This window comes from Dermochelys coriacea, chromosome 4 (assembly GCF_009764565.3).
Source record: "Dermochelys coriacea isolate rDerCor1 chromosome 4, rDerCor1.pri.v4, whole genome shotgun sequence".
In the NCBI taxonomy this organism is placed as follows: domain Eukaryota; kingdom Metazoa; phylum Chordata; order Testudines; family Dermochelyidae; genus Dermochelys; species Dermochelys coriacea.
This window is the reverse complement of record NC_050071.1, coordinates 42,301,329-42,327,098: the sequence shown is the minus strand read 5'-3', so window position 1 is coordinate 42,327,098 and position 25,770 is coordinate 42,301,329. Positions and strand designations below refer to the sequence as shown.

The 25,770-nt window shown below is 40.5% G+C and overlaps 1 protein-coding gene and 1 long non-coding RNA gene across 5 annotated transcripts in view; one reads left to right on the top strand and one right to left on the bottom strand.

The window, feature by feature from the left end:
- The window catches only part of LOC119855183, a 159,977-nt gene that overhangs the window by 70,199 nt on the left and 64,008 nt on the right, over positions 1 to 25,770 (bottom strand). For 2 of the 4 annotated variants that reach the window (XR_006280745.1, XR_006280748.1), the window contains exon 2: positions 3,145 to 3,199. The exons of 1 other annotated variant lie outside the window; for it this stretch is intronic. This is a non-coding gene — a long non-coding RNA (uncharacterized LOC119855183). Of the gene's footprint in view, positions 1 to 3,144; positions 3,200 to 16,847; positions 16,950 to 17,442; positions 17,636 to 25,770 lie in introns of those variants that run through there. One more of the 4 variants, XR_006280746.1, reaches the window with a different exon arrangement.
- Positions 1,324 to 10,965, top strand: IL21 (interleukin 21). The gene is made up of 6 exons (XM_043513103.1): positions 1,324 to 1,464; positions 1,607 to 1,697; positions 1,830 to 1,865; positions 5,958 to 6,101; positions 6,582 to 6,659; positions 6,778 to 10,965. The coding sequence occupies exons 2-6, from the start codon at positions 1,608 to 1,610 to the stop codon at positions 6,799 to 6,801; spliced, it is 372 nt and encodes a 123-aa protein (XP_043369038.1). The 5' UTR covers positions 1,324 to 1,464; position 1,607; the 3' UTR covers positions 6,802 to 10,965.

The window sequence follows — 25,770 nt, the reverse complement described above, 5'->3', positions numbered from 1 at the left end:
TGGCAGGCAGTGGCTATTTTGAAAGACAAGCATATTTGACAAGGACACATTTAGCTTCCTTCCCTTTGAAAACAATGGGAGACGACAGTCATTTAGAAAGAGGGCAATTCTTCGAATTCCGTACAAGAGAACATTATTCATCAGCCTCTGCTGTAGAAGAAACTCACTTATAAGAATAAAAAACCCCCAAACATTAATCATAAATAAATTTCAAATGAAGTCAGTTCACTAGCTTGCAATGAGTTTTCACTATATGAGAAGTCTGCCTTATTGCATAATTAAGATCATTTGGGGGAGGGGAGGAGAACCTGGGTCTAACACAGAGTACTAAATTTCTTAAAGGATCCTCATTTTAATTTATTTTAAGTCAAACTAATTAACCTATTTACTTTTAAATGAGCAGAAAATTCATTGTGTACGCAAATAATAATATTATAGTATCCTTCATACACAACAAATTGGTTGCTTTAAGTGCAAAACTAAACTCGACAATGGAACCATGACCTGTATTCCTATAATATAGTTGAATGTGCTTAACCACCACAGCTGCTGTTAGCCAACAATAAGCTTCTTTGGAATCGTGGCATATTAGACCTTGATCTTGCAATATACTCCATGTCGGTGGACCTCAGATTTCAGTGGGGCTCTGCACAGGTGCAAGGGTCTATCTGCTTGGAGTTCATTGCAGGATCAGGGACTTATGCTGTGCAGCATAGCACAGTGGATATATTTTCTAGGGTGTAATTAAAACACTTGGCAGTGCTCATGGCAGCTAGTTCAGATGTTGAATGAACTGATACTTTCAGCTACAGAAATCAAGCCATGCCTCCTTATTTTGAAAATGCCAAAATAATTCTAATATCTGAAAGATGGTATTCCACAAAAAACAGAGGAAACTAATAATGTCTGCAGGAATTAAAAATAAGCTAGGGTAAATGTATGTGTGTGTGTGTGTGTGTATATATATATATATATATATATATATATATATATATATATATATATATATATATATATATATACACACACACACACACACACACACACACACACACACATATAAAGAGTCATGAAGAGAAGCAAGTGCTGCCACTTTACTCATTACTATAGTGCTATTACAAACACGCATTTGTGCGATAGGACAGGTAAGATGCTGTATGAGACAGAAAAAAATGCAGCATCTTTGTTTACTTAGGCTTGTGGTTTCTAAGTACCTATTATTTACTGTGTTCATTTCTTGACTCAAAGTGAAAATGGGAATTCACCTTTTCTTTTTTTTTCCTGTCCAATGTGCAGATGGGGCATATTTTTATTCACTCCATCAATCCCTGCCCCCTACGCACTAACTCACACACATACACCTAGCCAGTGGAAAAGAAAAACGGGTTACTCATTAATCCATTCTACAAAGCTTTCCAAACTGAAATGGGTGGGTTTACATCTTCAGTAAGGATCAATAAATAGGTAGGTATGCAGTGTACCTGAGCACAGTTAAAGTGAAGTGTACTTCTTGGATAGCATTGACTCTACTCTGGGCATATTTTAAAACTAAAACCATCAATATGGAGAGGATGATAGTTTTCTGTCTGTTTTTCTTCTGTTCCAGTATGCTGCTGACTGCAGCTGCACCATCAAAGTTAAGATACAAGGAGCTTGTAAAAACAGTCAATGAGTTGAAAAAAATAGTGAAAGTTAAGGTAAGCACAGTATTTTTGGCAATATAAAAAAATCTGTCTATAAAATGTTCTCAGTACGTATTGTTGAGAATAAACCTAATGGGAGAGATTATTTTTAGTATCTAAAAATACTAATTTAATTTTTTATTCTAGGACGTTGAACTTCTGAATACGCCAGATGACTTTGAGGTAAGACTGCTTTAACATATCCTTCTAAATTTACTTAATTTATTTTAAATAGGTTCATTCTCTTTAAAAGTGACAACTGTTTTTTTCCCTGACACATGACGTGGTACTCTTAATAGTAGATTTGAAACTATTCTTAACGCTAGATTTAAAAAAAACAGAAAATACTTTCAATAGAAGTTGCTTCTTATTTCTGTTTTAAATATTAGATTAATATTACAGTATGCTTTAGTACTGTATTATTATTACTATTATAATATGTATATTTCTAAAGCACCCATTGCCATAGTATCTGGATGTATTTCTTTTACTTGAAATTTAGTCCTGTTCCAGACATTCACATAGCTGTTTGATAATCAATACTATTCTTCAAGGACTCAGTCCCATGAAGATGCTGTACACTTTCAATTTACATCAACTGCACTAGGAATTGAAAGTTCTCAGCACCTTGCAGAATCAGGCATTTAATGAAAAACTACTCACTGAGCTGAAGTAACAAACGTGGAAATACAGGCCCTTGCAGCCCTTTATCAGGAGTAGTCCTACTGGCTTCTGTGAGACTACTCATGTTTAAATCATCATTTGAGGACTTCAGTAACTCAGCCAGAGGTTAGGGTGTTTCTTACAGGAGTGGGTGGGTGAGGTCCTCTGGCTTGCTTTGTGCAGGGAGTCAGATTAGATGATTAAAGTCTATGAGGAAGGACTACATTACCAGGCAAATAGAGATAAAATTATTATAGTCTATTGGACCAAATTTTCTTTATATTGTGCCTCTCATTAAAACAAGAATAAGTCATTGTAAATTCTCATTTCAGTATGTATATTTACATTGTTCAGTTCCATGAACTATTATTATACTTAAGAATAACATTTAAATAAGTCAGAGAATTCCTGCACCCAGTGGAAAGTATCTCACTGCAGGACATGTAGTAAAGTTAAATGTAAAGAACAAAATAACAAAGTCCACATGCTTCAAAAGTTTAGAAGATGAATGAGTTCCATTTGTGCTTTCTTCTGACATTCACCAATACAGAACTAAGTTTTAGACCTAACATGTACTTATTTAATATAACACTTAGCTATAGCATTAGCTGCTTTAGCTTTAACTGCAATATACAGATTTGAGCAACAGCAAATACTTCAGAAAACTTAAAACAATTTTTCTGACTGGTATACAAAGATTATTATTAGGCAGGGTGATTCACCAAAGCATGCATAAATTGTTATGCTATATTTTCAGCTTTGTAAACTTACTGAAGAACAAAAGAAAGGAAAAACTCACCTTGTTTTGGACTGTTTTGGCTACACTCCTTATGGTCTTTACTTAGCTTCTGTTACTTTCCAGAAAAGAAAACAAATTTTATAAGCATGCATGACCCACACAGACCTATTCTATGTCACTGCTGGGAATACATGCAATGCAAAATCCCACGACATTCAAATTGTTGGGGATTTTTTAAATGTCTTTGAATGTCTACATTTTCATGTCAAAGTGAAAATAATTGGATGATTAGCTATTGTGTCACTGAGATAAACTTGCCACTATCCCAGAAATGAAGCGACTATAGCTAGTGACTAACTGCTTAATCACAACTTTTTCAAAACAACATTGTCAGCCGAGCTCAGGAAGAGAGATAGTGGTACACTTACAACTCAAAGTACAGTTCTAGGGTCTGATCCTGGGAGGGCTGAACACATCCTTTGATTTCATTAAGAGCTCAGCATTTCTCAGAACAGATTAAACTTGTCACTGCTGTAATTCCTTAGTGCACAGATAAAGGGCTTAAAAGCAATCATACTTCACAGTCAGTAAAGTTCTCAAATGCTAATGATTGCACTGGGTGTTTGTGGTCTCTGTCATCTGTATTAAATTTGTATTGATCGAATTACATACTTTTCCAACAGGTTAGCCATGAAATCAAATGTGACAAAGTCAGGGTTAGTGTAACTGAGTGCAATTACCCTGAAATCAATGAAACTGTACCTACTTATCCCAGGGCTGAATTTAGTCCTGTACATACAGGAAGAAGATTGCCTTACACATGACCCAAAATTCAGTGGTTTGTCAGTTGGTTTTGACTTCCTTGGAGCTTCCTGTGAGTGGACTGAGTGTTAGCCCCAATACAACCCCACACAATTCTTGTGTGTTCACCAGTTCACAGTAGTGGGTGAGGACAAGTTTAAGAAATAAGACAACATCAACAAAGAAGAAAATATACTGAAGGTGATAATCTTGAGGCAAAATTAGTTCAACTGCAAAGAGGAATGTAGTCAGATCCTTAGCTAGTAATAATAGACATAACTCTACTGAAACCAATGGCACTACGCTGAATTGCGCTAGCTGAGACTCTGGCACCATGGTTCCTAGCTCAGGAAGTGAAGGTTCTTCAGAGTAAGCAGCAACATTATTTTGAGTCAGATGTAAAATACCCTTTACCCATTGCTGTAAATTACTTCTGATATGGCAACTGTGCACGTCTGCTTACCCGTTCTCAGATGTCACCGGCTTCCCATGACTTTGGGGCAAACTTTAACATCTATCAAACAATATTCTAAGCTATGCATGAATAGTCTATAGGCAGAATCCTTGTGTTTATTTGACTGTTAGCCAATCTAGAGGTAATTGTTAAGTCAGCAAAAAAAAAAAAAAAAAAAGCTGTGCCTATCTGAGAAATGCTGGTTTCTCAGCTCATCACAGATGAGACAGAAAATGTTTTCAGTTTCAGCTGGAAAATTGAGCTCTTTAAAATGAATGTTTTTTTTTCCAGTAAGTTAGACTGGTTACAGTAAAAAGCCTGAGACAAACATGAATGTGTGGTTTTTAAGGAAAATATAATGCTATATCTGACTGACATAAAGGTTTCTGTTAAAAATGTTCTATAAGAAATACACAGTGAGAACATCATCTGGTCCTTGCACGAGAAGCAAATTGCATTGACACTATGTACCGGATGAGATTGAGTTTGGGTAGCAGTTGGTATGCAAAACAGAGATGACGGTTTTATCTTCTTGATGTGCATAATCAGCATTTCTGAGCATTTTTTTCTTTGGAAGGTGCAAAGCAGGTTAGAAATTGGCTACAGTAAACAATGCTGCTCTCTCTCCATTGAGTAGTTAGTTTCAGTGGTAGTTTCCACAGCTATGCATAGGAAGGAAAATGACCACTGCACAGGATGGGAGATTCTGGATGGGTCAAAGTGTCCTGCTGCCAATATTAATAAAAATTAACATACCATAGCAATATGAGTGGGGAAAAAATAGGCAACTTTTCTCTGAGTTATAAGTGCAACTAGGAAAATTTATGCCATGAGACGAAAGCATAAAGAAAAATGAAATAATTTTCTCACAGTAGATACAATTGTTGCTCAATTATCTGTCCTATGGTTTAAGGTGCATCTGAGTTTAAAGCTGAAATAACAGCATTGTGATTTAATAGGATGAAGTAAATCTGGGAGCCAGAATTCCCTGAGTTCTTGTCCCACCTTTGCCCCTAACTCCAAGCATTGCCCTTAAGCAATGCACTTAATTTCTCCATCTCCATTCCTTCATCTGTTTAATGGGAATACTTAAGATTTGTACAGTGCTCTGAAAATATAAAGCCCTATGCAAGTTCTAAGTATTATTAAATGTGATGTTAGAAATGGCATGGAGGATCAAAATGCATATTTATATATACACAAAACAAAGACTTCAGTAGGGCATTCATTATTTATGAGAAGAAAACATTTCTACTTACGTATGTCAAAAAAACACTAGATATAGCAAGGTTCATTTCTGGATTAAATTCTTGTTTGTCAATGTGTTGATTAATGGCCAAAGAGAGATTTTATGAGTTTTCTATTTTAAAAATATATGTTTAAAATTTGTCAAGGGGCAGCCAGAGTAAGGGGCACAGGCTCTTTTATAGTGGATGTGTATAAATCAAAGTAAGTAAACTTTAAAAAAAAGACATGAGTTAGATCTCATTGATTTGTTAGAATGAGAGAACTATGCATGTGGAATCATAGAAAAAACCAAGCAAATGTAAAAATGTGTTAGTTTACTTTCTAGAAATATTTGGCAGTAATTTAATTACTTTCAATGTTTGTCTTCCAGAGTAAATGCCTGTCTTCTGCTTTCAACTGCTTCCAGAATGCAAGCTTACACTTAGAACCAGCAAACAGCCAATCATCTCGTAATTTTGAAGTCATGATTACGAGGTTGAGGAGACCAATTATTACACACACCATTACTGACATGGTAGGATTGTTTGACATGTTCCGTAACTTAATAATTACACCATATTTTGCATAGTTTATTATGTCCTAACTGTAAAGCTTGGTAGAAGTACCGATTCTTCTTTAAGTTTTACTAAGAGTGAAAGATGTAAATACATTTAGTACTTCTTTCTAAGATCACGCTCATTCTGGTCCTATCAACTGTTCACATGTAGCTAAATAATGGGAAATGTGTAATATGGAGGTCAGGTTGTCTCCTGATTAGTGTAAGGGAATAGGAATCAATGGATATAGGTGCTTCTTTTGACTGCCATTGGTTTACTTTGTTACTACCTAATCTTTCTATACCTCCGTTTTCCCATCCATTAAAAGAAGATAACACTACTTACCCACTTTTAGTACCTCACATATTTTTCATTCAATGATCTCAAATTATTATTTGTTATGATATACTTTTCAAATGCAGCGTGTCTGATAAGAAGCCCTTTTCTTTGTCTTCCAGAATTGTTCTCCATGTGAATCTTATCCTAAAGCAGCCCCCAGACAATTTTTGGACAGCTTTCTATCACTGCTACAGGAGGTAATTAACATTCATTTTCATTATAAGTTTTTGGAATTTTGTCTTTCATTTTGCCTAAGTCTTTTAGAACATTGTAATATTATTTTACAACATTTTTAACAATACGTTGTTTTCACAGCAATTCATAAAACTTCACATTTAGGACACAATGGATACGAAGACTACTGGACATCCACTATATAAAGCAGACACTATATTATGTAAGACAACAATGAAAATGTAAATATTGTGTATTGAACATTATGATGTGTTGTATGTTGGGTACATTAGTGATGGACCTTCCTCAAAATGTTTAGATGAGTTGGATAGTTATTCAAAGCTTATCTGAACCTCCCCTCACGCTGGAAATTAGGCTCAACATTTCTCAGGAAAAGGTTCTCTCATGAGATTTCAAGTATTCCCCAATTTTACCTGGTTTAGAAATACCATGAGTAGCAGCCTTGGGTTCCAAATTAAATAAACAGACTTATTTGAACCTTTAAAAAAAAAAAAAGGAAAAAAGGCAAAGAAGAAAAGCTAATTAGAATTTCTGAAATCGCAAAAGAGTTTGATTATGATTTTATCTGGACCAATTTGTTTATCTTCATCATCACACACACACAATTTTATTTATGGGTATTTGGAGCTTTTTGCTAGTCAACTACTGATAAATATACCGTATTTTACTTTTATCAAAAGTACATGTTGAAATATTTATGTTGTATAGAGACTAATATTTTGATATTTATTATTTTAAAATTACTGGAAATACATTTACAACCCAAACTGTATAAAATGGCCCTGATCCTTTTCCCTACTGAGGACAATGGGGGTGTTGCCATTGACTTTAAAGCAAGCTGTATTGAGCCTTAAATTTTAAGAAGTGAAAATCTAAAATCTCTTGGATATACAGAGTAATATTGCTTGAAGTCAGGCACCTTTCTGATTGTAAGCACCAACACTCATACACGTTAACATCAAAAATACAGCAGAGGCACTTGTTTAAACATAATTGGTTTGGTTGGCCTTCATCCCCTTGCATATCATCAAGCAGACGCAATAGTTAAAGATCGCTGGATGCTGTACACCTCAAAAGCATATTGTCTGCTTAGAAGGGCAATATTTTAATGTTTTTGTATTCTTAGTCATGTTCCAGAACACTATTTCTCCTATTTACCATTCAATTGTATTTGTGGTTTCAACTGTAACTGCAATTTTTTAAAAAAAGCGTCAGATATATAATGTGAATTTTTATTGTACAAGTTCTGAACGTGGGTGTAGAATTCTGCAGCTGTGCTGCTGCAGTGTAGACACTTCCTACATTGTTGGCTTGGAGTTTTTCTGTTAATTTACCTCTCCGAGAGGCGGTAGCTCAGTTGACAGAAAAATGTGTCTGCCAACATAGCCCTGTGCAGCATAGCACTGGGGTTTAGGTCACAGCCCTGTGCAACATTGGTAGGTCGATCTAATTTTTAAGGATAGACCAGGCCTAAGACTGAAGGTAGCATTTATGCCTTCATAAAATAAAAATAAATACCATTATACTTAAAAACTAGGTTTGAGCTGCTTAGTTATATGTCACCATAGTTTACTTAAAATAATATTGTGCACTTCTATAGAACCTTCCATTTGAGGAAGGTAACATACTTTACAAGCATCAATTCTTATAGCCTCAAAAAACACCCTGTGAGGTAGGTCTCATCCCTAGATGAGGAAAGCAAGGTGCAAACAACTTGCCCAAGACCACACAGGAGGTCTGTAGCAGAGCCTAGAATACAGCTCCTGACTCCCACAAACAGCTTCCTCCCATTTAATTCCTACTTCACAGGGATGTTTTGCAGGTGAAGGAAACTGAAAATAAATCTATTTATAAGTGTATTTCACACATTTTAGTATATTGGAAAATGACTATAGGATTAGTTGTTATGAGAGAGAGGTACCATTAGACACAAGTTCATTTCTACCACTATCACACTAAGCTCTGGTAAACAGAAATTGGTGAGCAAAGAATCTTTCAATATCCATTTCTAAGTGCCCTGCATCTTCCTGGAATGTACATCACTTTAAATACATGTATCAGAAAAGGGAAAAAAATTGTCAATCAACAGAGGATAAAGTTGCTCTTGCATCATCACTGCTTTTTGGCTGATGACATTTTAAATTTGATTTAGATATTTTTGCTTTATTTCAGAAAACGTTGTTCCCTTCTAAATCAGTGTTTCCATTTTACTGCCTGAGTATTAATATTCTAAAAATTAATGGTAGCTAATAAGAACTTTTAAATGCCTTTGTGCACCCCTTTATTCTAGTCTCTATTACTTTGTCATGCACAAAGTTCTTTAACTGACCTACTGATAATCAATTTGCAAAGCTATTGCTGTGGCTGAGAGATTTGCAGTTATAATAGTTAAAGAAAATCAGGACAAACATTCTCCAGATGACTGGAGAATATTAAAGGCAGTCCTTAAATCTCAAAGTGTCAGCTGATATTTCTACTATTAGAAGTTTTAAATTTTTTTATTAAATGTAACAGAATTCACTTATATTTTAGAACAATCTATTAACAATGTATTTCACCTAAAGCAAGTTCTCCTTTTACTAAATTATACTAGGCTTACAGATGAAGGGACAGATCCCAAAAGCCCTCTATCAGCAGAAATCCCGCTGACTTCAGGACTGGGCCCATATATTCACCAAGAGTGTACAGTGGTTTTAAAAAAAAATTGTAAATGCCTTTTCCAGTAATTTGCTGTGCGCATTCAAGAGTGCAGTCAATACTCTAGAGTATCCTTACAAAATTCTACTTGCCCACTTTCCTGGGGAGAATAATTTGTTTGGATTGGCAAGAAAAATAGTTTTTCCATATTCATCAATAATCAAGGTAAAATAGTGGGCAAGTAGATTTTGTCCCCGGAGTGGTAAATTTTATGACAGTTTTGCAAGGCTGCTCTAGAGAAGCAATATTCACCAGAATGTCATAAGCTAACTAGCGATTCCTGTCTGCAATGAAATATGATTTGTTTTTTGTTATGTGAGAGAATGTGTGGGATGGTAAGCACTGTACCTGTATATGCTTTGGATGAGTTGCTCCATTTTTCAAATTAAGTAGCCGAGCAGACTTAGTGTGACACTGTAGTTGTATTTAAATTGTACTTAATTTATTATAAAACATTTAAAAGGATCTATTTTACCACCTTAAGATCCTTTATAAAAATCTTAGTAAACTATAATAAAAGGACAATTTAAAAAAAAATTAAGTATTTTAACACCATGAAGAATTAATAAGCTACATCCTGCCCGGCTAATACTGTCGAGGAATAATGAGTTACTACATTATGTACAATGAAACCTGCCTATAGAGTCAAATTCACTTCTATGCAGTTCTAACACAAGGACTGTGAACTACTTAAATTATATTTAAGCCCTCAAAATAAGCCTTATGTAGAATTTAAGTGGTACCTAGGACTCGTGTGAGCTACTTTACAAAGAGTGAGTTTCACCCTTAAAGAGAAGTTTCCACTGTGTTTCCATCTCACAGGCCATTGGTTAACTAGATTATTTAAAAAGCTTAATTGTGCAAAATTTATTTAAGAATCCTAGTTTTTATAGCCTTTCACTTCTCTTCTAGTGTCATCTATTTATTTTACTCAGGCTTGCACTCAGCTCAAAAGCTACTGGTCAAAGGGTCACTGAAAGTGTAGGGCAGGTTAATATACGTGCACAGTTCTCACCAGGATTTGAGAAATGGAGTGTTCTAGACTAAGATGAATTAGTTGAATCCTAAACTGAGAACAGCAAAATCAATGTTCAACTTAAATGTGCCTCTCTCCTTCTGGCATCATCATCAGAAGAAAAAAGAAGAAAGCCTATGAAGAAGTTAGGATGTAGGAAGAGTTGATCCGTGAAGCTTTTGAGACGTGTAGCCAGTCTTAATGTAGTCACAATTATAAACTGAACTGTCTGTGTATTAACAGCCTTTGCAGCACCATCTACTGCAAAACAGGGTGAAAGTTCCTATAGCTGTCTGAGTGCTTAAAGTAAGTCACAGAGGCTCATTACCTCCTAGGGAGGATTAACAACCTATTTATGATTTTAGTTATAGGTGTCCTTTTCAGACACCTCTATGTGTTTTAGCATGGTTTATATAACTCCTGTATAGTAGTTACATTTTAAAAGAGATTCTATTTTTCTATCAATTGTCTGATTTAATTTAATGATTATTTATTGCCTATTCATGAAAAGCTGATACTGAGAACCATGTTGTATATTTATATATAAAGTCACCAAATTTATTTAAAAGAATATTACATTAAATACTGTTCTGCTGATATGACTGTTTCTTGTCATCTACTAAAAACTTGTAGCATGTGTACCTTACTTCTGCGGGCCAAGATAAGCCATCTATGGAGGCTGATATGACTGTTTCTTGTCATCTAGTAAAAACTTGTAGCATGTGTACCTTACTTCTGCGGGCCAAGATAAGCCATCTATGGAGGCTATTCTTTAACCTATGTAGTCATAGGATTTACCATATTAGATCAGGCCACTGACCTCTCCCATTGAATATCTTTCCTGAATAAGTGATCAGTACTTGATGCATTCGAGGAAGGAAAACCACCATCCTCCTGCATTTTACAGAATTAGTTGTCCTCTGCCATACAGTAGGAGGAATGCCTTCCTAACCCTATCAGGTAGTTGGTTTACGTATGCCCTGATATATCGTATTTGTTGACTGCTAATACTATCATTGTTTTTCGTGGTCATTAGTTAGCCAAAGCATTTGACTCTATTTACTGCCGCAATGAAGCAGTGAAGTTCACAAGATGCCAATATGCTGGGTAATGCAGTATTTTCTTTTCTTTGTTCTTAATTTACTGCCTTTAATTTAATCAAACTAATAATATAAGATAAAAAGGAGGGATTGATCAGTTTTCACAATGCCCTTCATAATCATAAATAAATTAGTGCAGGCCCCTTTCTTCATTCTTTTCCATTCCAGAGTAAATAAATCCTAATATTTGCAAACTCTGATCATACGAAAGTTCTACCATACTTGTAGGTATTTCAGTCACTCTTCTCAAGACTATTTAAATCTTTGAGATATCTTTACAAAGGTGAGATGAACAAATGTCTTCTGTTAAAGAGACTTCTGCAATTTAGTGTATATTAAAACTTCAGACTAGTTAAAACAAAGTTGATCTGAATTAAATGTTCCCTGTCATTAGGCTGCCCAAATCTCGGTGCGTTACAGAGGCTACGGACATCTGAGAATTAATAGGAACCATTTCCCTTTAGCAAAAGGGTTCCCCCTAAAACGAACAAACCAAAATCAAACCCTTCACATTTAAGGTTTGGCAGTAACTGTTTTCTAATCTGGCTCCCAGTTGAACCTTAACTTTAAAATTGACCTGAAGCTAGGTTTGTGGTCTTCTGTTTGTTTTCGTATTCTTTTTTAGCTTAGTTACATTTTAAAGTCTCGTTTTTTATTTTAGAAATATCAGAAACTGCTCTTGTGAGGTCTCATTTCACTAATTCTTCAGTCATTAGAGCAGGGGTGGCCAACCTGTGGCTCTGGAGCCACAGGCAGCTCTTCAGAAGTTAATATGCGGCTCCTTGTATAGGTGCCAACTCCATGGCTGGAGCTACAGGTGCCAACTTTTCAGTGTGCTACAGGGTGCTCACTGCTCAACCCCTGGCTCTTCCCCAGGCCCCAGCCCCACTCCCACTCCACTCCTTCCCCCAAGGCTCCGGCCCCCTCACCTGAGTTTGCTGCGCCCTTGCTCCTCCTCCCCCCACCCCCCAGCCTCCTGCACACCACAAAACTGCTGATTGCGGCGGGTAGGAGGCACGTGGATGGAGGGTTAGGTGCTGATCGGCAGTGCTGCTGTGGCAGGTGGGAAACACTGGGGGTGGGAGTGGGGGAGCTGACAGGGGTCTGCTGATGTGTTACTGTGGCTCTTTGACAATGCACATTGGTAAATTCTGGCTCCTTCTCAGGCTCAGGTTGGCTATCCCCGCATTAGAGTGTCTTTCAGGTTAGTTAGGGGCTGATTCTCTAAAACAGAAACAAACAAATCTTACATGGCTTCTTTATCCATCATAAGGAAATAAAAAATGGCCTGAGCTCTTAAGGCTTCATCCATTAATTCAGCATTAGACTGCTCTTTAAGAGGTTTACTTTGAATCTCTCTCTCCTACTTATTTTTACAATCCCTCCTTCTCCTAATCTTCTTTCAATCTCCTCCTCTACCTCTATTAAATATCAGAGCTATAATCTAAAGAAGGTCCGTGAGTTTAAAGCTGTTTTCTACTGTATCCATCATACTATTTCCTTGCTCTTTGCTTTTCTTGGCCATTATCTTCTATTTTCATCCAGGTGCGAAGGGCCAGGTTGTTGGCAGCACTGTGAAATTCCTCCGAATATTTATGAGGGTTCAGCTTGGGCACTAATTTGCTTTTGCTAATCAGATCTCATTTCTGATCTTCTGCTGCTGGTTTCCCTCTTCATACCTCTTAAGACTAAAGCTCCAGAAACATGGATATTTTATGCAAATAATGCAATGCATTCATTCGCATATTTGATGAATATGGATCACCTACTTTTTCATATACAATATTTTAATTTTTAACAAAAAGTTTTTTGTTTTCTACTTCTCTCCACCACTACAGTATCAGTTTCTTTACTATGCAACAGACAGGATATAAAAGTCAGTAAAATAATTAAAATAGTAATTTGACTATTAGACATTTAGGTGCCTTTAAATCCTAATAAAGCTGAAGCATAAATACAAATTAAAGTTAAACACTTGTATTTATTATTTAAAAATTATTATTCACTGACAGCTAGACAGGGTTGCTCTGAGGGGCAACTAAAGGGATGAAGAGCCCCAACACAACAGTGAGGGAGGAGAAAGGCACTGTCTCAGCCAATCCAAGGAAAATATCATGTTAATTCCAATAATCAAGTTACAGCCCCTGAGGCTTCCAACCTTCAGGAAACTGTCCTTCCCTCCTTGGCGGTGTTTTAGACCCACTTACACAACTCTACAAGACCTGTGATCGTAGAAGCCACCTCCAGCCCTTGCTCTGCCATTGCTGCTCATGCTCCCCTCACCATTGGATTTAAAAATGACAGGAGAATATCATGTCTAAATGACTTTCCAGCCCAAAGAAATGCTCTGGGTGTTCTCATACTGGTACCTGTTGGTGTACTGGGTGTACCGTACAAAAAGTGTTAGCAGAGAGATGCTGATCTGAAAGACCCATCCTCATGTCATAATACTTGAGAAGCATACACTAAATTAAATACGATTAATGAGTGGTAAAATTTGTTTGTGTGTGTGTGTGTGTGTGTGTGTGTGTGTGTGTGTGAGAGACACACACCATGTTAAAAATAATCTCATTTAGGTTGCACAGTCAAGCACTCAAAGTTAGGAAATGTCAGATTTAAGGATGCCTGTGCAACCTCAATTCCACCCTGTACTGTGACCACCTGGGCACTGAATGAAGCTGAGTGCTGAATTAATAGTATGCTCTCAGGTAATTAGACTATCATAACACATACACATAAGGGGGTTTGAATTGAGGCTGCACAAACAGAATTTGGCATTTCCTAACTTTGCAACCTAACGTTCTTTTAACTTCTTTAAAATTTTCTAGTTGGGGGGTGGGGGTTGGGGAGGGAGGTTGGTTGGTAAGGAAAAAGGTAAAAACAAATCCTATTATGTGTAACTATCAATCCCTCACCCACTATGTATCATCATCAGTGTTTGAATCTTGAACTTTCAGCTTTGCAGCACAGAATCCTACCTCCTGTGCTAGAAGACTAACTACATTAGCTGGCAGCAGGAGAAGGCCATTATCTCAGAGGGGGAAGATCGAGTTATGGAGTTTCAGGCCCGAAGGGATCACCAGACGATCTAGTCTGACCTTCTGTCTATCACAGGCCACCACCACCACCCAGCACCTGCACAGCAAACTCAACGGAAATAAGATCAAATTACTACTAGTCACAGGAGACTATGTGCCACAGGCAGAGAACAGGAGGCATCAAGGTGCACCCATGCCCAAGGCCCACACAACAGCAGGGAAATGGTTAGGTGAGACTTATCCATATAATCCTGACAACTGACCCACATCCACACTCTGCAGAGGAAGATGGAAAAACTCATTGTCACTGCCAATCTGATCTGGGGGAGAATTCTTTCCCAACCCCACATATGGTGATCAGATAGCCCCTCAGCATGTGAACAGGATGGACAACTGGGTCCAGGTGTTGAGTCTGGAGGGTGGTTTTGAGGAGTTCAGCCTGGCCTGGCTCTATCCCAGGGATGGGCAAACTTTTTGGCCTGAGGGCCACATTGGCATTGTGAAACTGTATGAAGGGCCGGGTAGGGAAGGCTGTACCTTCCCAAACAGCCTGGCCCTGGCCCCCTATCCGCCCCTCCCACTTTCTACCCCCCTCAGAACCCTCGACGCATCCACCCCCCTCCCGCTCCTTGTCTCCTGACTGTCCACTCCTGGGACCTCATCCCCTATCTAACCCCCCTGCTCCCTGTCCCTTGACTGCCCTGACCCCTATCCACACCCCCACAGCCAGAAATCCCCCCCTCCCCAGGACTCCCATGCCTATCCAACCGCCTCAATCCCTATCCCCTGACTGCCCCGATCCCTATCCACACCCCCTATCCAATCCCCCCTGCTCCCTGTACCTTAACTGCCCCAACCCCTATCCACACCCCCACCCCTAACAGCCCCCCTGGGATTCCCATGCCTATCCAACCCCCCCTGTTCCCCATCCCCGACTGCCCACCCCAGAACCTCCACCCCATCCAACCACCCTCTGCTCCCCATCCTGACTGCCCCCCCGAGGCCCCCTGCCCCTTATCCAACCCCCCCCTTACCATGCTGCTCAGAGCAGCAGGAGCTCGCAGCCCCATAGCCCGGCCAGAGCCAGCCACACCATCTACGCTGCTCGGCAGGAGCGGCGGGCCAGAGCGCTGAGGCTTCAGGGGAGGGGGAACAGCAGGGGAGGGTCTGGGGGCTACCCTCCCTGGCCAGGAGCTCAGGGGCCGGGCAGGACGGTCCCTTGGGCCAGATGTGGCCTGCGGGCCATAGTTTGCCCACCTCTGCTCTATCCCCTCACTCCAGGGTGCTCCTGCCCCACATTGTGTTTTGGGGAAAAGGATGTGTATGAGAGGGGCTCCTGGAATTATGTTTAGACTCCCCGGATGGCTAAGGGGAGCGTGGCCTGGGGCAGGGACCATCTTTTTGTTTTGTGTTTGTATAGCACCTAGCATAATGGGGTCTTGGGCCATGGCTCGGGCCCCTAGACGGTATGGTAATACAAATAATAATGTATTAATGATGACTGGGATCACTAGGGCCAGACTCTGGGGGTTTAACAGGAGTGAGAAGCCCATCCTGTTTCCCTCTCTCCTCCTGCCCCATGTAGTGCACTGGGGCCATGTGGTGGGGGTAGCCTATTATAGTGTAGTGCATGTTGCTGTTGCTGAGACCAACCTCAGAACAGTACATTTATTGTTTTGACTTGTTGCCAAAAATTTTCCTGAGTGACAGAAACGAGAGCGGGAAAATGCCAAAATTTAACACTTTGTATCTTGGCAAATACTGAATGAAATTTCACAGGACAAAAGAAAGGCAATTCTAAACCCTGGGTGCATTCTGCTTGCAGAATACAAAAGGCCTGCTGTAAACAAGTGAGTGCTTCTCACAGTGAAGGTTGGAAGAAACTTTTATTAGGGAAAGAGTCAGGTAACCTAAATTTAGTGACTGCAAAGCCCATATCATATATCACGTCACATCACAGAATAACAGTACTCTAGTTAGTCTATAAGATTAGTGGACTGGCAGATTAAGAGATGGTGATGGAGAAAAAAACAAGAGAAAAATAAAAAAGCAATAAGATATTAAAAAGAATTCTTATAGGACAGTTGGAAATTGAGACATGTTTATACTAAGTAGGAGAGTTCATCTTTTTGGCAAGTATTTTCCAGACAACAATGGGCTGCCTTTTCCTTTCAATTCAATTAGTGGTAATACCATTCAATCAATGGGAGTTAAATTGGTGTAAAACTGGTGCACGTGCAAGGAGAATCAAGAAAAAAATGCCTAAACATCATACAGCAGTATCTGCAGCGCTGAAATTAGCATAAGGAGGCATGCATCATGTAATGAGCTGGCACTCACCTCTCGCGAGTGTCCCCTTGTCTTACTGTGCGTGTCTGCACTTTCTCTCTGCCTTGCGGAGAGTCTCCAGCAACTTAGCCCTCTGGCTGAGTCCCACACAGTCTGTATGTGAAATAAAAAGCAAACCCCTTCCAAGGTACAAGTCCAACAGAGACCTCTCTCAGTGCCCTCTGTAATCTCTCTTTACTGCAGCCCTATTCCTCGGCTTGCTTCTCAATCAGTCCAGCAGGGCCTATTGCAGTACCCTGGTTCAAACAGTCTCTCAGCCCCTTCTGGATTCTCTCAAGTTGTCCCTGCTCTGCTATAGAGCGGTGCCCCAGGGCTCCCTCCCTGGAACCAAGGCCTTTCTGGCCCCAGCACTCCTGCTGGGCTACTACAAGAGTTCGATTTCCTCTTCTGCAGTGCATCAAAAGACCAGGCCATTTGCCCAGTGCCTAATGGGAGGGGAGAGATCCAGGCCTGCCTCCTACTCCAGATCCCAGTCCAGGGACCCTATAGATAGCAGCCATCCACCACATCCCTTTAAATAGTCTGCATCACTGCTACAATCCTCTGGGCCACTTTTCCATGGCCTCAGCACATTCTTCACCCTTACCTCAGAGTCTTGTCCTGATTGATTCCCCGACAGCCAGCCATGAATTCCTTCTCACTTCTCCCAGTCTCTACCAGCACTGCTCTGTCCAAGGTCCTGTAGCTCCCTCAGCCAGCCAGGCACACCATCCACATTCCACCAGCTCCAGCAAGAAACTGCATTCACTGTGGCCCTGCAGCTCCTTTTATACTAGCCTGCCGGGCCCTGATTGGCTGCTTCCTGAAGCCCCTTCTGTTTGGCTGCATCCCACACAGCCATTCTAGGCAGCTTGGAGAACCCTCTCCACTGCCCTGTTCAGGAACGGGGTGTGGCAGGGCTGCAAGGCCTCCAGCAAGAGGTCTCAGGGCGCAGTCCACACCATCATGCATCACCTGACAACAGTAAATTCTGGCTGCAGGCTTCTTCACAAGCAGCAGGAGACTCATGGTGAACTATTACTCAAGGTATCTTGAAATAACATTGCTTCATTTCTGGACTCCAAAAGTCATATTGTGATCAGTCACGCAGTATCAATCCTAGGAAGGGATGGTACACCTGAAGGAGGATGGGGGGGGGGGGGAAATCAAACAATGGGCTGCAATTCATAAAAAAAAAATTCCAAAGATTTTCACAATAGTGGAAATTGAAAGTTTAGTTATACTCAGGAATGGGCATGTGTAGAAATGGAATCTTATCACTTAACAGATCTGCGCCCTATACTGTGTTAAGTCTTAACTGTGTTAAGTCTTAACTGCTACGTGACAAAAATAAATGTTCATTAATTTTTCCTTCTGTTATCACAGAAGAGCCAACATAGCTAAGAAAATGTGCCAAGTTCTTTTCTGGATCTCACACATTCATAGGATTGTTAATTAAGTCCCAGTTGCAATACAATTATCATGTCATGTCAAAGTCCGAAAGAATACAGCCCAACTTGCAGATTGCAAGGTAAATTGAGGGGAAAAAATCTTTTTACATGCTAACTGAAAGATTATGCTTTGGAATATAGATTCGGCTAAACTGGAAAATTCAGATCCAGATTTTGACCTCCCAAAAGTTTGGAGCGCTCAGATCTGAGGTTTAGACTTGGACAATTATAGAGTTGGGCCCAGCTGTGAAATTTTGATCTGGATCCTAATTTAGATTCTGAATCTACTTATTCAGGAACATTTGGCTAAAGGCTTTTTGTTTGGGACCTCATTGAATATGGAAATCAATGAAAGACAGTAACCATGGACACCATAATTCCAGCCACTTTCCAGGGTATAACTGCACATTAAATACTGCTACACCAGAAACTAATGATCTCACTGCAAACACTATACCATCTGTCAAAAGGCCTTAGGGGAAGTTCTGGTTGATAATTTGGTTTTGAAACAAGAGAAGATACAAGATTCTGGAGCTATAATGGGGTATATTCGGCACAAAAGCGAAGAACCTGTATCACTTGTATCTAAGCAAAAAATAAGACTTATTATTTATAATTTACATTGTGGTGGTACCCACAATGTGCTAGACACGATCCAAATTCAGAGGAAAAAACAGTCCTTACTCCTCTCTGCTCCAATTCAGCAAGGTACTTAAGCATATGCCTAACTTTAAACACGAGTTGTCTCATCACATTCATAGACATTGGAACTACTCGTGCTTAAAAGATTGACATGTACTTAAGTACTTGCTGAATCTGGGCCTCTACAATTAGGGGTGAATGAACTGTATCAGTTAATCACCATATTCAGATCAGTTGAAATGAAGAGTGTTTTTCCAGTACATGCACAGCTGTGATTTTGTGTTGCAGCATAAATGTTACCTTGTTATTTTGCATCCAGAAGCAACCAGCCAAGAATAGCCCTGCATTATACAACTCATATCCCTATAGTGCTGGTGGCAAAACAGGGTTGGCCCAAAAGACCCCTATGCTCCAAGAGCCCTCTCTGGAAAAGATGGGTAGGATGAGACTAGGGATGGCATTTTCAAAAACTGTCTGAATGACTTTGAAGCCTAAGTTCCATTTTCAAACTGTCATAGTTTAAGATCAACATCAGTTCACCCATGCCAATCGTAGAAGAGAAATAGTTGAAACATACAGACAGCAAAATACTCTCACCTGGTAAAATTTAGTAGTCCATCTTAAACTCCTGATACCAGAAAAAAGATTTTATCTGGGCTATGTTGATAAATTGGAGAGGGTTCGGAGAAGAATCAGAAGAATGATTGAAGAATTAGAAAACATGCCTTATAGCAGTAGACTTAAGGAACTCAATCTACTTATCTTAAAGAGAAGATTCAGGGGTGACAATCACAATTTATAAGTACCTACATGGGAAACTACATTAGCCTTTTTTGATAATGGGCTTTTCAATCTAGCAGAGGAAAGTACAACATAATCCAATGGCTAGAAGTTGAATATGGACAAATTCAGACCAGAAATAAGCATAATTTAATAGTGAGGTTAATTATTCATTGAAACAATTTACAAAAGGTCATGGTGGATTCTCCATCATTGGCAACTATTAAATCAAGATTGGGTTTTTAAAAAAATATATGCTCTAGTTTAAAACAGGAATAATTATGGGGAAGTTCTATGGCCTGTGTTATCAGACTAGATAAGGGATCAGCAACCTATGGCACACATGCCAAAGGCGGCACACAAGATGATTTTGAGTGGCACTCACGCTGCCCAGGTCGCGGCTACCAGTCCTGGGAGCTCTGCTGCCATCCGGGGTCCCATCCGCCGGCCCCCTGCCACCCGGGGTCCCATCCGCCGGCCCCCTGCTCAGTCCACAGCCAGCCCCAGGTCCCAGTCACCGGTCCTGGGTGCTCTGCTGCCATCCTGGGGTCCCGGTCGCCAGCCCGGGGCTCTGCAGCTGCCCCCAGCTGTGGCCCACTGGCCGCATCCTAGGGCAGTGAGGGGTGCAGACAGGGGCAAGAGGGAGTGCAGCTCAGCACCCCCACCTTAAAAATTGTGCCAGCGCCACTGTACTGGGATATTTTTAAGTCCTGATTTGCTGCTTACATCACTATCACGACACGTGGAACAGCACATTGCGTTTGACATTGTGCATACCGTCTGTTGCAATTTTTTTCCCCACTAAGTTGAGGGGTACATTTGACAAAATGTCAGTTCCTAAGAAAGCAAAGTTAGATGTCTGTTCATTTCACTTCACAGCAGCATTTGGTGGCTAAGTTGTGGTGAAGTTTTGGTGTGCTTTGTAAACTGTTTTGATGCAATCAAGGCCTTTTTGTCGGATGATGACAAATGGCTGTGTAAGGTCTTGTTTCTAATTGACATCACCGCTCACCTAAACAAACTCAACCTCCATCTCCAGGGTGCAGGGCAAACGGTTCGGGATCTTTATGAAGTCTGGAAGGCATTTGTAAAACCAGCAGTTTTTTTTCTCGGGATATTCAAACTTTGACTTTCTGCTACTTCCAACACATAAAAGAGCTATCGACACATTGTACTGTCAGTGTCAATGGGATTAGAATTTACATGCAAGAACTGGAATCAGAATTTTCTGACAGATTTCAAGATTTCCAGCAATTTGGCCCAATGCTTTCTTTTCTAATTAAACCTGAAAAGTTCAACAAAAACAACTTGGATTTATCTGTATTTCATTGGATGGGTGTTGAAGATTTCGAAATGCAGCTCATTCAGTTAAAAAGCTCAGAATTGTGGGCATCAAAGTTTAGAGGTCTGTGGAGTGCACTTGAAGCTACCGAGAGAGATCATGGGGCCTCTATTCTGACCTGTTGGACGTCCCTGCCAGTTAAATTTAATGGTTTGAAGAAAATTGCGTTTGCAATGCTTTCAGCATTTGGATCCACATACCTGTGTGAACAGGTATTTTCACACATGAAATCTGTCCTCTGTCCCTCTCGGAGCTGGTTAAGAACTGATCACTCAGAAGCCTGTGTGCAGCTTAAAGTATCCAAATACGTGCCAGACATTGGAAAGCTCAGCAAGGAAAAGCAAGGGCAAGGATCACACTAAACTGATAGGTTTCAGAGTAGCAGCCGGGTTCGTCTGTATTCGCAAAAAGAAAAGGAGTACTTGTGGCACCTTAGAGACTAACAAATTTATTAGAGCATAAGCTTTCGTGATCTACAGTTCCCTTCATCGGATGCATAAAGCTTATGCTCTAATAAATTTGTTAGTCTCTAAGGTGCCACAAGTACTCCTTTTCTTTTTACTAAACTGATAAGATCTGCATTTAATTTTAAATGAAGCTTCTTAAACATTTTAAAAACCTTATTTACTTTACATACAACAATAGTTTAGTTATATATTAGAGAGAGAAACCTTCTAAAAACATTAAAATGTATTACTGGCACACAAAACCTTAAATTACAGTGAATAAATGAAGATTTGGCACACCACTTCTGAAAGGTTGCTGACCCCTGGACCACAGTGGACCTTTCTGACCTTAGAATCTATGATGTCATTTAGCAGGGTTCTAAGGCACAGTCTTAGTGCAACTTTGTTCTCACATTTGACGGGACAGCATTTTGAGCCATGATGTATACTTGATCATTTTTAAAGGTGCCAAAGTAATTCTAAAATCCATCATGTGATCTTGTACTTCAGATTTAATAGCAATCAAGAAAACATCTGTTCACAAAAATAAACGTATCTGATGTATGTGAGCAGTCCTGCAGTGAGTTTTTAAAACAGACAAGGCAGCATTTCAGAACATCAAAATTTTGTTTTTGTTTTTGCTAATTCTTTGATTTCCTGCACTCAAAATATGTTATTTCTTTGGTCTGTTGATTATTCAGGATTGTGATATGCAAGAATTCTTAAAGAAGGTTCACTGCAACATTTTAAGTTATACCATTATTTATAGCAATGCCTGACTTTACTCTCCCTAATTCTAATGCAAATAATGAATCAAAGTGGTATTCTTGTTGTTTTAATGGAAGACTCCTTTATTTCAAACCACTGTCACCTGCATCCACCTTCAATCAATGTTTCAAGCAACAGCAGCCCACATCTCTCCTTGACAGACCAGTCATCTCCCGCCATCAGGATAGTTAATGGGGACAGGCACCATCAGGAGTTTAGCAATACTCAGCAACAAATGAAAGAATAACTTTAAAAGGTTAAAAGTAGCAGCCACTTATATGCCATGAAATTTACATTTTAAGAGTATAATTTCCTTTTTAAAGGGGAAAATGTGCTGTGTGGTTGGTCTACTAATTTGTGATGAGGATAAATAAGAAGCAACTGTCACACTGGCAGAATTGAAAAGAAATGTTTATCCCTACCCAAAACCATGAGGTCTGAACATCCTGAAATTCTGGGCACACAAAGATTAGAAGGAGAGCAACAAAAATGATAAAAGGTTTAGAAAACCTGATCTATGAGGAAAGGTTAAAAGAACTGGGCATGTTTAGTCTTGAGAAAAGACGACTCAGGGGAGACCTGATAACAGTAAAGGGCTGTTATAAAGATGACTGAGATCAATTGTTTCCCATGTCCACTGAAGGTAAAACAAGAAGTAATGGGCTTAATCTGCAGCAAGAGAGATTTAGGTTAGATATTAACAAAAAATATTTCTAACAATAAGGGTAGGTAATCTCCAGAATACACTTCAAAGGGAGTTTGTGAAATCCCCATCATTGGAGGTTTTAAAGAACAGGTTGGATAAACATCTGCCAGATTCAGGGATGGTTTAGGTTCATTTGGTCCTGCTTCAGTGAAGGGGGCTTGACTTGATGACTTCTTCAGTTCCCGTCCAGCCCTATATTTCTATGATTCTGTTAGTTTTGATGGCTTTCTTCTTCCCCCACAAAAAAGGACTAAAGTTGGTTGCCAAGTTGCTGCAACATTGCAACAGTCTGAGAAAGTAACAACTATGCTGCTTAGTTTGTCAGGGCTGTCTCTATTGGCTCTTCGACTACAGTCTGTTCAAGGAGGTCACCACAAGTTGAGCACTAGCAAATAACTTTATGGCAAGTGCCAGGCCCTTCTTACATTTGTAATGTCTATACCATGGTGCATAACTTCTGGGGCAATAAGGGACTGCTCTGGCAACTTGTCCACAGTCTAAGGGCTGAGACTAATTTGGATAAACATTTACAGACACTGTGTGTCAATTTGTTTACCTCAAAAGATCTATGTCGAGTAAATTAAGCTAATTAAATTCATGTTAATAACTACATTCATGTCTATTTCTCATTTCTGTCCATTTCCTACTTACTTTCTCAGACATTTTTCCTGTTTCCACATAACTTTTTTCCTCTCCACTCTGCTTCTTTCTCTCCTTCCATTCTTCAGCTTCCCTCTCTGCATCCTTGCACTTCCGTTCTCCTTGCCCATTCTTAATTCCCCACTTCTTCCACCTCTTGTTGTCTCCCTTCTCTTTTCTCTCTCTGTCTCATTCTCCTCCTCCATTTCCCCCCTCATTTGCCCTCTTTTCCTTCCTTCCGATAGTTAGCCCATGGCTTTCTCCATTTTCCTTTCTGTTTTCTAGGATATCCAAACACCACATTGTATAAAAACTGTATAGAAACTGGATATTTCTGCTAAAATGGAGGTAAAATGATTAGCAAACATGATGAGCCTGAGTGAGTGTCTGATTGGCTGCTAGCCTGCAGGGGGCGGGCATTAGGGTGTCTGTGTGTTTGCGTCAGGGAAGCCTGGCTGTTTAAAAATAGCCAGAGCCTCGCGAACCAGCTGAGCAGCGGGGACAGCAGAGCAGCTCACAGCAGGAGTTTGCCTGGGAGTTCGCCTGGAGTGAGCCCAGTGAGGCTTACATCTTGCCAACGTCTCTGAGGAAGCTCCATAGTAGGTAGGTGATATGGAAGGGGGGGATTCAGCTGTTGTGACCTGCACTGGATGTGCCATGTTTGTCTTTCTTCCACAGGACAGAAGCGACTTTGTCTGTACAAAGTGCAAGCTGGTCTCCATATTGGAAGAGAAGATTGAAGGTCTGGAGCAACAGGTAACGACCCTGCGTTGTATACGAGAGACTGAGGATTTTCTGGACCAAACTCAGGATAGCCTTCTAGGGGCACAAAGCTCTAAAGATGTAGAGCAGGTTGCACAGAGGAGCCAAGAGGCCAGTGAAGAAGCTTGGCAACATGTGACCTCCAGAAGAGGTAAGCGGAATGTCCGGGTTCCAGTAACACAGACACAGGTAACTAACCGCTTTCATGTTCTCTCCACAGGTACCAATGCGGAGAGTGGACCAGATGATATGTCTGGGGGGAGAAAGCGGAAGGAGACTCCGCTGGTTGGGAGGCATGAGATGCGATGTCCTGAGGTTGGGGGTTCCACGACCACCACTCCCAAGAGGAGAAGGCGGGTGGTGGTGGTCGGGGACTCTCTCCTCCGGGGGACTGAGTCATCTATCTGCCGCCCTGACCGGGAAAACCGGTCTGCTGCTTGCCAGGGGCTAAGATTCGTGATGTGACGGAGAGACTGCCGAGACTCATCAAGCCCTCGGATCGCTACCCCTTCCTGCTTCTCCACGTGGGCACCAATGATACTGCCAAGAATGACCTTGAGCGGATCACTGCGGACTACGTGGCTCTGGGAAGAAGGATAAAGGAGTTGGAGGCGCAAGTGGTGTTCTCGTCCATCCTCCCCGTGGAAGGAAAAGGCCTGGGTAGGGACCGTCGAATCGTGGAGGTCAACGAATGGCTACGCAGGTGGTGTCGGAGAGAAGGCTTTGGATTCTTTGACCATGGGATGGTGTTCCATGAAGGAGGAGTGCTGGGCAGAGACGGGCTCCATCTTACGAAGAGAGGGAAGAACATCTTTGCCAGCAGGCTGGCTAACCTAGTGAGGAGGGCTTTAAACTAGGTTCACCGGGGGAAGGAGACCAAAGCCCTGAGGTAAGTGGGAAAGCGGGATACCGGGAGGAAGCACAGGCAGGAAGGTCTGTGAGGGGAGGGCTCCTGCCTCATACTGGGAATGAGGGGCGATCAACAGGTTATCTCAAGTGCTTATATACAAATGCACAAAGCCTTGGAAACAAGCAGGGAGAACTGGAGGTCCTGGTGATGTCAAGGAATTATGACGTGATTGGAATAACAGAGACTTGGTGGGATAACTCACATGACTGGAGTACAGTCATGGATGGTTATAAACTGTTCAGGAAGGACAGGCAGGGCAGAAAAGGTGGGGGAGTAGCACTGTATGTAAGGGAGCAGTATGACTGCTCAGAGCTCCGGTACGAAACTGTGGAAAAACCTGAGTGTCTCTGGATTAAGTTTAGAAGTGTGTGCAACAAGAGTGATGTCATGGTGGGAGTCTGCTATAGACCACCGGACCAGGGGGATGAGGTGGATGAGGCTTTCTTCCGGCAACTCACGGAAGCTACTAGATCGTATGCCCTGATTCTC

Coding starts and splice junctions, on each gene's coding strand:
- IL21 (XM_043513103.1), top strand. CDS start 1,608: ATGCTGCTGACTGCAGCTGCACCATCAAAGTTAAGATACAAGGAGCTT. Junction 1,866..5,957: donor ATACGCCAGATGACTTTGAG/GTAAGACTGCTT, acceptor TTTGTCTTCCAG/AGTAAATGCCTGTCTTCTGC. Junction 6,102..6,581: donor CACACACCATTACTGACATG/GTAGGATTGTTT, acceptor TTTGTCTTCCAG/AATTGTTCTCCATGTGAATC.